The following is a 12,497-nucleotide window of genomic DNA, read 5'->3' on the forward strand; positions in this document are numbered from 1 at the left end:
GACCTAATTGGCACTTATAGAACATTCCCATCCAACAGTAGAATACACATTCTTTTCAAGTGCACAGAAAAACAAAGATAGACCATATGCTGGGCCACAAAACAAATATCAATAAATCTAAAAAAATTCAAGTTATGTTCAGTGACCACAATGGAATTAAATTATAAATTAGTAGAACTATCCTGAGAACATTCTCATCAACTTGGAAATTAATACTCACTTCTAAATAACCCATGGGTCAAAGAAGAAATGAAAAGGGAAATTAGAAAGTATTCTGAACTGGATGAAAATGCAAACACAGTATATGAACAAGTGTGGAGTGCTGCTACAGCAGTACTTAGTTGGAAATATATACCACCAAACGCCTTTGTAAGAAAAGAAGAAAGGTCTCAAATTAATAACCTCAGCTTCTACCTAAAGAAACTAGAAAAAGAAATGTAAACTAAGCCCAAAGTAAGCAGAAAGAAAAAGATTAGACTAGAAATTATTAAAAAAAAAAAAAAAAAAAAAAAACAGAAAAATAGAGAAAAATCAATGAAACCAACAGCTAGCTCTTTGAGAAGATCAACAACATTGGTAAAACTCTAGCCAGATCAGGAAAAAAAAAAAAAAAAAAAAAAAAAAAAGAATGAGAGAAGAGACAAACAATATCAAGAATTACAGCCGTAATATCATTCCAGATTATGCAAATTTTAAAAAGATACTAAGAAAATTTATCAACTTTATACTTGTAAATTTGATCACTTAGAATGCATAAATTCCTTGAGAGAGACAAGCTATCAAAGTTCATGCAAGATATAATTGTGACTAAGAGTCTCCCCCTGAGTACCTCTTTGTTGCTCAGATGTGGCCCTCTCTATTTCTCTAACTGAGCCATCTCGACAGGCGAACCCACTGCCCTCTCCACTACGTGGGACCCGACTCCCAGGGGTGTAAATCTCCCTGGCAATGCAGAATATGACTCCCGGGGACGAATGTGGACCCAGCATCGTGGGACTAAGAGTATCTTCTTGACCAAAAGGGGGATGCAAAATGAGATGAAATAGTTTCAGTGGCTGAGAGATTTCAAATGGAGTCGAGAGGTCACTCTGGTGGACATTCTTATGCACTATATAGATAACACCTCTTAGGTTTTAATGTATTGGAATAGCTAGAAGTAAATACCTGAAACTACCAAACTCCAACCCAGCAGTCTGGACTCCTGAAGACAATTATATAATAATGTAGATTAGAAGGGATGACAGTGTGATTGTGAAGACCTTGTGGATCACACCCCCTTTATCTAGCGTATGGATGAGTAGAGAAATGGGGATAAAAACTAAAGGACAAATGGGGTGGGATGTGGGGGATGATTTGGGTGTTCTCTTTTCACTTTTATTTTGTATTCTTGTTCTGGTTCTTTCTGATGTAAGGAAAATGTTCAGAGAGAGATTGTGGTGATGAACGCATAACTATGTTATCATACTGTGGACAGTGGATTGTATACCATGGATGATTGTATGGTGTGTGAATGTATTTCAATAAAACTGAATTTAATAAAAAAAAAAAGTTCATGCAAGAAGAAAAAGATAGCCTGAGTAGTCTGTATCTATTAGGAAAATTGAATTTGTAGTTCAAAACTTTCCCACAAAGAAATTTTCAGGTGCAGATGGCTTTACTGGTGAATTCTACTAAACATTTAAGAGAGAAAATAATAGCAATTCACAAATTTTTCCAGAAAATTGAACAGGATTAATACTTTCCAATTCATTCTATAAGGCAATCAAAGACATTACAAGAAAATAAGACTACAGACCAATATTTCTCATGAATATAGAGGCAATTTTTTTTTAAAGTTTAGCAAATTGAATCTAACAATATCTGAAAATGAAAATACCTCATGACCAAATGGGGTTTGCCCTACTTGGAGTTGGTTTAACATTCAAAAATCAATTATTGTAATTTATCACAATGGTAAAGCTTAAAGAAAAATCAATGATTATCTCAGTAAACACAGAAAAAGCATTTGACAAAATCCAACATCCACTGATAAAATTTTTACACAAGACAGAATATTCTAAAACTGTTTAAAAAAATAATAATAATGGGGGGGAGAGGTATGGGATGTTTTGGGGTTTCCTTTTTGTTTTTATTTCCCTTTTTTTTTTTTTGAAGTAATGAAAGGGTTCTAAAATTGATTGTGCTGATGAATGCACAACTGTATGCTGATATTGTAAGTCACTGATTGTATACTTTGGATGGATTATATGGTGTGTGAGTATATCTCCATAAAATTGCATTTATAAAATTTTTTTTAAAAAGAATATTCTAAGGGATCCTATCTTCTTCCCTCCCCACTCCAAAAAAAAAAAAAAGGAACAATGTGCTAAGGTACCAAAGAAAGGCGAGTTCTTCACTTGGCATAAAATGATCCTTAAGTCTTCTGGACTTTCTTTTATCCTTAAATACCTGCCAGACACCCAATCAGATAAGTATATTTATAAAACTTCCAATGGTGGCCTGCTAATGGCAACAGGAACTGCAGATTTTTTTTTTCTTCTTTCAGCAAAGGAACTACATCAAATGTCAATTACAAAGAGCCTTGGAGGATCACAGCAAATATTTTAGAACAAATTTGTTTACCTCTAACTCAGCAAAAGTTAGAATTAAAAAGCAAAAATGAGGCACGCAAACAGAAAAATTCAACTTTCTAGATAGAAAGGGATGTACTTTGGACAATCCAACTCAAGACCATGCTGCTTCCTGACACAGAAACAAGCTGAAAAGGATAAAGAAATTGCACAATATAGTAGTAAGTCAGTTTTTTTTTTTTGTTTTTTTTGTTTGTTTGTTTGTTTTTTTGATTCTAAGTATCTTATTTTTCAGGATAGGGAATGAGTGAGGGCATAGAGCCTCCCCAAAATAAGTTTATTAAAGCTTCAGTTAAAAAGATCTTTCTGGTCAGAGAAGCTAAGGTATGTAATCCAGAGTTTGCCCCCAGGAGAAGCTAAGAGAGGAGCCATGACAGAAGCCCAGAGACATTTTGGAGAAAGCCACAGAAACCAGAAGCTAAACCCAGGAGAGAACCAGTAGACTTTGGCTATGTGCCTTCCCACGTGACAAAGGAACCCCAGATGCCATCAGCCTTTCTTCAGAGACGGTATCTACCTCTTGATGCCTTAACGTGGACATTTTCATGGGCTTAGAACTGTAAATTTGTGAACCAATAAACCCCATTGTAAAAAAAAAAAAAAGAAAAAAGAAAAAAAAAAAGGACCTCTCTGGCTTAGGCTGCTTGTCTATTTGCCAACTAAAAAAACCTTCAGTTAAAAATTTTGTCATTTGTATTTTTTAGTAATATATTAATTATTTGGCTTCTGCAACAACCATTATTCAAGCCCAAGAAATATTTCATAAGGTTCCAGTGTAGATTTACAAACATGGTATCTCCAGTAAAGCTATTTAGTGTCCTTTGCTATTTCAGTTTTCATAAGTCAATATGGTCTCCTTCTGATTTTAAACCTCTAAGAAAAAACTTCAGTAAATATCAAAGAATCCACTGTTTAGTATAATGCTTATCTTACTTTCCTTCCAACTATATTTAACATGTTTATTTTAAAATTTCAGTTGCAAAATATTTTTTAAATAGTTGTTTTCAGGATAAAAATTACCTTATTCCCCCTCTTTTTCAAAAATGGACTTGCCATATATAAAATTCTTGGTTGGCAATTGTTTTCATTCAGCACTTTAAATATTTCATACCACTGCCTTCTTGCCTCCATGGTTTATGATGAGAAATCAGCATTTAATCTTATTGAGACTCCTTTACACATATGTTGCTTTTCACTTGCAAGTTTTAGAATTCTCTCCTCTTTAGTACTGGACAGTTTGATTAGTATACGTCTGGGGATGAGTCTCTTTGAGTTTATCTGGTATGGGGTTCACTGGGCTTCTTGAATGTATATATTCATGTCTTTCATTAAATTTGGGACTTTTCTGCCATTATTTCTTTGAATATTCCTTCTGCCCCTTTCTCTCTTTCTTCTCCTTCTCGGACTCCCACAATGAGTATATTAGCACCCTTGATGGTAGCCCACAAGCCTCTTAGGCTCTGTTAACTGTTCACCTTTTTCCCACACTTTCTTCTTTCTGCTCCTCATTCTGAATCATTTCAACTGTCTTGTCTTCAAGACCACTGGTTCCTTCTTCTTCCAGCTCCAATCTGTTACCGGAACCATCTACGGAATTTTTCATTTCAGTTACTGTAGTTGGTCTTCAACTCCAAAATGTTTTAAATCTTTGCCTCTTTATTGAGATGCTCATATTATTTACTTGCTTTCTTGATGTCCTTTAGTTCTTTCTCTGTTTTCCTTTATCTCCTTGAGCATGAGGAATAATTTTTTAAAGTCTTTGTCCAGTACGTCCAAAGTCTGGTCTTCTTTGTCAATGGTTTCTGGATATTTATCTTGTTCCTTTGAAGGAATCATCATTTCCTGTTTCTCTGATTTTGTTGTTCACTGTACATTTTAATATTTTAAAATGTTAATTCTGGGATTTAGTCCCTAGGCTGCCTGTTCTTTAAGTCTGTATCCAGCTGGTAATGTGACAGAGATTTCTTTGAGTGCAGGAGCTAACAAAAACAAACAAAACAAGACAAAGAAAAACACCTTTCACAGTCTTCACAAATTGGTTCTACATTAGCTGGTACTCTTCTTCAAAGTTTAGCCATCCTATCAAGAAAATCAGTCTGAAGCCACTGTGAAGAGCAGAGTCCTCTTTGTCTTTTCTGAATCTGTGTCATGTTCTAGGCTCGTGCTTGATTCTGGCCTTAGAATTCCCCTATCTACAGGAATTCAAATGTCCCCTCTACTCCCTATGAAATAGACTTTCTCCCCCTCCAACTCAAGACCATGCTGCTTCCTGACACAGAAAGGAGCTGAAAAGGATAAAGAAATTGCACAATATAGTAGTAAGTCAGTTTTATACTGTTTGTACAACTAAGTGGGGCTGGATTTTTATTTCTATTTTGATTATTATCATCTTCATTTTAAAAAATTAAAGATAAATGAAAACATTCAACCCAATACTTTAAATTTACTTATTGGTAAAGTTTAGGGATTAAATTCCTACCCTAAATTTCTATTCAAACATGGATACACAATACCTACCACACATAACATACATTTTTGAACTTTAGCAACTATGAGAACTTTGTAAACTAAATTTAACAATAACAACAAACCTACAAAAATAAACTACATTTAACAATAACAAAAAAACTTAATAAACTACATTTAACAACAAAAAACTTATAAAAATTCCATTTCTTTAAAACCATTTAGCACATAGATGATAATTTAAGCTTTTGGGTTAGAGACGTATCCCCAGAAAATGCCAATGTTAGTCCAGTTGTTCTAGTAAGTTCTCATCCAAATATCTAAGCAACTCCTGAATTATCTCCACTTGAATAAGCAATGAACACCTTAAACTCAGTCTGTTCTATCCTAAATCTGCTCCTTTGATACTCTCAACTCTGTCAAAGACATTCCATCCAACCAGTTACCCTAAATGTCTCCTTCACCACTCCCCACCTAATCTCCTAAATCCCCCAAACCTTCCCCTCTGACACTGACCCCTTATCATTTCTATCCTACGTTTCCAAACTCACATTCTGGTCCCAATTCTCTCAATCCAGTTACCCTTCCAATACCCTGTGTAAAGTGTATAGCATGTAACCACTGCCAAGAATAATACTTATAAAATGCATATCTGATTATGCCATGCCTAAGTTTAAACTCCTTCTGACTCCACCCTTCATCACTACAGCTACACTTTCTGACACTCAGGACACACAACCTTCCTGCCTTGAGCTACTTTGAACTCACCTGTTCCCGGAAAGCCTTGTAAATTTTTCTGCGTGTATTCTGTTCCCTCTATCTGGAACACATTTTTACCTCTTCTCTCTGCAGATAACTTCTACTAAGTCCTTCAAAAGAGCACAAATAGTAGCCTGCCCAAACTGTTTGACCCATCTCCACTCCACTTAACCCAATTTAGAAGTTTCTTTACTTATAAATTCAAGCACATTTACTGAGCACCAACTAGATGCTGGGATAAAAGGTGATGATGGAAAAAATACACACACCAAAAAAAGTATCTGAATAAACCAGCAGCTGTCATGTGGACAAGTAAATCAGCAGTCATAGCAGAAGAGTATAATGAAGGTATGCACAGGATCCCAAACAAGATGCCATTTTTAGATTTTCTTCAATAAATATACATTGAATGCCTAAAATGTGCCAGGTATAAGAACAAGACACTATGTATAAATAAAATTCAGTCACTGTCTTCAGAGCACCTAGAGTCTAACTAGGAATCAGGACAAGAAAACAATTATAACATATATAGGAATAGGGTGCCACAGCAGGAGGTAGAATTTCAGTGCATGGCTGAAACCAAAACATCATAGGGATAGGGTATAGGCAAAAGAAGTGAGAGAGAAGAGACCACATCAGATCATGAAGGGTTTTAAGCCATGTTCAAAAACTGGAAGTTTGGAACTTATCTTAAAGACAAAGAATAACACTGGAGAGTTCTAGCAGGGGAATGCCATAGTCAAACTTGTCTTTTCTGAGCCAACACGCTGGCTGTAGAGCCAAGAATGAGCAGCTGCAGGAATCCAGGGGGGGAGAGATTCATGGTGGCCTGAACTAAGGAAGTGGCAGTGGGAATAAGAAGCAGATGGCTTAGAGATTCCTAGTAGGTTGAAATGATAGGACATTGTGACCGATTAGCTGTGGGGGGTGAAAGGGAGAAGAGTCAAGGACAAAATGGAATCAATGAGGCTATTTCCAGAGATAGTGAATACAGAGGGAAGAAAGTAAAGAATGCATTTTGTTTGGGATATGTTAGTCAATAATGACTGTGCAACTAAAAAAAATGTAGAACTTAGGTTTTGGTTGGTTTTGTTTATTTTAGAAGTCATAGGTTTACAGAAAAGAACTTAGGTGGTTTTGAGGGTAACATACCACAGAAATTCTAACAGTTGAAGGAGGGGGCCTTTGAGAAAAAGAGGATGGCAGAATTCTCAATGAAAGGCAGGCAGCTTCTTAAGGACATCAGTGTGCCAAACTCATGTTATATCCTAGGTAAAGAAGGTACTACCATGTTATAAGATCCAGGCTAGGAAAAAAAAAAATTCTCCCAGAAAAATCTACTAGATACAAGCATATTCTTTATCTTTCTAAAGCACAAGAGATTTTCAGGACTCAGAAACACATCCAAATGTAATTACAAGAGGCCAATTTTAAGCTACAAAATAAATCCTGCCACCGAAATAAAAATGCCAATAAAACAAACTACGATAAGAAAAACATCAGCTGATTTTCCAACTGTTCCAAGTTATTTTCAATAGAACAAAATTCTAATACAATCACAGGGGGAAAAAAAACAGCACAGACGGAAGTGTACTACAATAAACAGACAGCTATTAGTGGAACCATCTTTCTCACTCTAGTCCCCTCTCATTTTCTCTTTTTGTTCTTTCTTCTTCACTTAATTCCTATTATGTGTCAGACTCTATGCTAGGTGCAGGTGAAAAATTCCATGCTCCGCCCCCATGTCAATTATAGCCAGTCTACAGGTCTTCAAAATATAAACATTCTCTAAAAATAGCAACCACATGAAGAACTTGAAACTCATATTCCATTTCTTATTTAGACAAGGTAAAGGGGTGACTGTTAGTGAATGTTTTCCTTCTGAACTGATGTCTATAAGCTCCAAAAGCAGGGGCTATTTGGTCAATCTCCAATGCCTAATATAGTGTCTTAAACATGTCAAGCGCTTAATATGTGTTAAATGAATGAATGAAAGCAAACTGCCACCATCAAGGGAACTGGTAAAATGCCAAAAATGATTTCAGGCAATCTCCTTCCCCCCATCTCTGTAATAGGTAAATCCAACTCATACCATTAATTCAAATCTGTTCACTGTTAGAACAGAAACAGGATGACCTTTGCAGGCAGAGTCCCAATTTCTCCCCTAAATAGTCACAAGAGGATGTCAATCCTTCTCCCCATTTGGTTGCCTGCTAAAACATATGGTTCTGCACTTATATTAGCAATACAGAATAGCTGAACTGCAAGAAAGAAATCAGAGTTTATAATCAAATTCAAGCCCACTTTCAAAAGCTCAACTAAGAAAAATAATATATATACAGAACTAAATCCATCCATTCATGCTAATCAAACCATACCCTTGAATTTAGCCAAATCATCAGAGAACTGAATACATTATTTGATACCCTTTACTGACTGAACTACTCATTGGCATAAAACCAATGCAATACAATATAGGGTTCTTTTTTTTAGTAACCAAAAGGCAACATACGATATGCTGTATAGTTACATTAATTATATAGTAGAAAGAACCCACAGGAGACTGGCCTAATCTTCAGAAACTACTTTTTTGGGTTTTTCCTTTTTGTTTTACCAAGGATCCTGTAATTCTTATAATTGATCATGTTTCCTTCTTTACTTTGACTAGTAGAAAACTTACATCCAAACTGTAGCTCACTAAAGCCTACAGTTTATTTAATAATACTTCCAATTCTCTCTACCTTTTCTGCCTTTATTTACTTTCCTTTTGCCTCATTTTCCCCTCCAATTTATTTCCCCTATCTTGCTTTTATATTTCTGAGCAGCCTTAATTTCTGTGAGGAAAAATGCCAGCATAAATACACAACCACTTCCAAATCAAATTAACCTTCCATTCTAACACAGTCTGAATGACCTTCCTAAACATATCAGTAACAGTAGCTAACATTCATTGAGCACATACTTTACGCCAGGGATTAGTCTAAATGCTTTGCAAATATTAATTCATTTAATCCTCTCTACAACTCCATGACAGAAGTATAATTATCATGCCCATTTTACAATTGGGCAAACTGGGGTGCAAGGAGGTTATGAAATTTGCCCAAGATTACATAGCTATAAAAGCAGGGCATGCTGCCCTCCCCCCTACGTGGGATCAGACACCCAGGGGAGGGAATCTCCCTGGCAACGTGGAATATGACTCCCAGGGAGGAATGTAGACCTGGCATCGTGGGATGGAGAACATCTTCTTAACCAAAAGGGGAATGTGAAAGGAAATGAAATAAGCTTCAGTAGCAGAGAGATTCCAAAAGGAGCCGAGAGGTCACTCTGGTGGGCACTCTTATGCATACTTTAGACAACCCTTTTTAGGTTCTAAAGAATTGGGGTAGCTGGTGGTGGATACCTGAAACTATCAAACTACAACCCAGAACCCATGAATCTTGAAGACAGTTGTATAAAAATGTAGCTTATGAGGGGTGACAAGGGGATTGGGAAAGCCATAAGGACCACACTCCACTTTGTCTAGTTTATGGATGGATGAGTAGAAAAATAGGGGAAGGAAACAAACAAACAAACAGACAAAGGTACCCAGTGTTCTTTTTCACTTCAATTGCTCTTTTTCACTTTAATTATTATACTTATTATTTGTTTGTGTGTGCTAATGAAGGTGTCAGGGATTGATTTAGGTGATGAATGTACAACTATGTAATGGTACTGTGAACAATCGAATGTACGATTTGTTTTGTATGACTGCGTGGTATGTGAATATATCTCAATAAAATGAAGATTTAAAAAAAAAAAAAAAAAAAAAAAAGGCAGGGCATGGATCCAGGCAATCAGGTGTCATCTCCTTAACCACTGCCCTATGGTGATGATTCTTCATTCATCAAAAGACTATTCTATCTACTATATTATACTATACTCTAAAATAAGGTATTTTTCAATTACCAAAAGAGCAATGAGAAGTAGAACCAGAGGTAACCTCAAAAAAGTCCACATCCAACCAAAATCTTTAAGATTCTTATAATACCCAAACAATGATTTACAGGGAAACAGCTGCACAGTACTTACTACGCACCAGGCTTTGTTCTAATATATTTACCCACTAATCTTTATTACAATTCCATGAAGTAGGAACTGTTATCATTCCCATTTTACTGAGGAGGTGACTAAAGCACAGAGAGGTTAAGTATATGCCTGAAGTCACACAACTAGTAAATGATGAAGTTAGTTTTTGAAATTGCTTTGGCTCCAGTGGCCAAGCTCTGAACCCCTACTTTACTCTGGTTCTCCACAAGACAGAGATTAACTTCCTCCTCCATTACTTCCTGACACTCAAAGTTCAAAGCAAGTAAAGTCACATCCTAGATTTCAACACTGAGAGATTCTAATTCAACAGACCTGGGATGCGGCCCAGCATCTGTATTTTTTAGAAGCATCACAAGTTATTCTTTTATACAACCTTGGCTAACACCTACTGCCCTGGATTTAACAGATAGCTGAATCTTTGTGGGCAGGGCTGAGAATATGTCAGTATGCCATGGGTGACACATCTACATCATACACATACTTACATATATATTCTTCCCCATTCCACTCTCCTCCATTCCACTCTCCCAAGGAAACAAGATTGGAAAGTAAGGAAGCATAATACAAAGACAGAAAGATAACATGGCTGTTTATGCTGTGTAAACTTGCTTCATCATCTTTACGTTGACAGTGACAAAGTAAAGGTTCTTTGTCTTTTAAAGAAGGAGACAATCAGCTTTGTGCATCAGAAAAGGAACTGTGGACAAAGAAACTGTAGACAAGGAGAAAAATCAGTCAAGAACTCAAGATTAGAGGCACAATAAAAGTTTGAACTAAGCAATGAGAATGAAGAAGTTGCAACAAATTTAAGAAACCTCTTTAAAGTAAAACTGGTAGGACTTGTTATTGATTAGATATGTCATAGAAATGGATGCCTCCAAGTGTGTTTTATATTGCAACCAGGTGAACGATGATGCCATTAAACAAATCTTACTGAGGGGAGGAATAGTGGTTTTTGCTAGTCATGATAGCACTATTTTGAAGAGAGGCAGTCTTTGGCATGGAAAATTAGTTTCAGTGGAGTGAGGGAAAGGGGTGTGAATTTGTGATAAGTGAGAATAAATGAGATGAAGAAGTAGAGTTATGAAACAGAGTACATTTAAGAAATCAAACTCTGAATGATAGTGACTGGGAGGAAAGAGTGAAAGTCTTATATTTCAAAACTCTACTTCATCACCTCAAGGGCTTCCAAATTCAATCTCAAAAGAAAGGGGAGGTGTAGTTCAAATGGAAAGAATCCCATCTGGATGATTTCAGATTAAAAATCAAACAGGATAGCCTTCAAATATGTAGTGAGCATATTTGAAGAAGATCAACATCCACCCTAAATATAAAACTATCAGGAAACCAAGGAACATTAGTATCCAAAAAAAAAAGGATGACCAACTTATAATTTAAAATAACCAGGATGTAGAAGTATGTAACCTTTTTTTAAAGCCTTTATTATTCCATGTAAACCTTACAACTACAAGAAAGAAAGACTGGAATCGCCTCTGTTCTGTAGATAAATAGGACACACAACTGCCCAATTTCCAAGGCCACACTTCAGATTATTAGCAAAACCAGACAGGACCATATCCATATCTGTTATTCTGTCACTCAGTCTACCAGTCTAGAACCAAACCACAAACGCTATCAAATAATTAAGTGGAGCGGGGAAGGGGGCGGGGGGATGTGTAGAGAGAATGTGAATGAAACTAATGGAAGAGGGGAAGCTATCTGCGAAGAGTAAACAAACCTTAATGTTCGATGAGTCATCACCAGTCCCAGCTGTTTACCAAATACTCCTGCACTGGGAAATGCTGCCAGGTGCACGTCAGAAAGCTGACAGACCTAAAGAATAGGCATAAGATGTGCCCTAGGAACGTGAATAGACACTACACAATGAAATCTCCTCTGTATCCAATTTTAGTTCCCTACGAACCAGGGGGAGGGTCACTCATCACTTCTGTAAACTGCACTACCGATACCACCACGGAAACATCACGGAGCTGTCCAGGAAATACCCTGAACAAACGCCTTCCTAGACCAGCATGGAGTGGTGTAAACCTCCAGCTCCGGAGGGGAAATATGCCCTGCTGCTCACAACCACCACTCAACTCAGCTGTCTGGTAAGATGGGTCCAATAAACTCTTTTCTCCTAAGCACACAACTGCATAGCACCTATTCAGCTCCTCGCGAAGGGAACATGGATGACTTCACCAGAATGGAGCAAATGAAGGCAGGGGCAAGTCAGGTTTAATACCTCAGATGAAGAGAAAAAAGACGCTGGAGTCAGAAGAGTAGACATAAGGAACTAGAGTCAGGAAAATGTGAGCCAGAAAAAAAAGAAATGCTATCTATCACTTAGTAATAATAAACTATTATTAACCACCTATCCCTTAGAAAAGGTAAAACGAATAAAAGCCCTCCAGTTCTGGAGCAGAGCAGAACAGAGTGGAGCAGAAGTGCAACGAGGCCTAGCTGGCCTTGGAGCAGAAACCCGGCTTCTAATTCCCGGGCAGAGCCGGGAAGCTTGGGAGAACAGCTGACACCACCAAATCTTCCTTTCCT

General features: G+C 36.9%; 1 protein-coding gene across 7 annotated transcripts in view; it reads right to left on the reverse strand.

Moving 5' to 3' along the window:
- Positions 1–12,497, reverse strand: part of TBC1D15 (TBC1 domain family member 15) — an 87,290-nt gene that overhangs the window by 74,611 nt on the left and 182 nt on the right. For 3 of the 7 annotated variants that reach the window (XM_037845673.1, XM_037845668.1, XM_037845669.1), the window contains exon 1: positions 10,430–10,903. The exons of 1 other annotated variant lie outside the window; for it this stretch is intronic. In XM_037845673.1, coding sequence (XP_037701601.1) covers positions 10,430–10,528 — 99 coding nt within the window. In that variant the 5' untranslated portion in view covers positions 10,529–10,903. Of the gene's footprint in view, positions 1–10,429; positions 11,293–12,497 lie in introns of those variants that run through there. 3 more of the 7 variants (XM_037845670.1, XM_037845667.1, XM_037845672.1) reach the window with 3 other exon arrangements.

This window comes from Choloepus didactylus, chromosome 8, assembly GCF_015220235.1.
Source record: "Choloepus didactylus isolate mChoDid1 chromosome 8, mChoDid1.pri, whole genome shotgun sequence".
In the NCBI taxonomy this organism is placed as follows: Eukaryota; Metazoa; Chordata; class Mammalia; order Pilosa; family Megalonychidae; genus Choloepus; species Choloepus didactylus.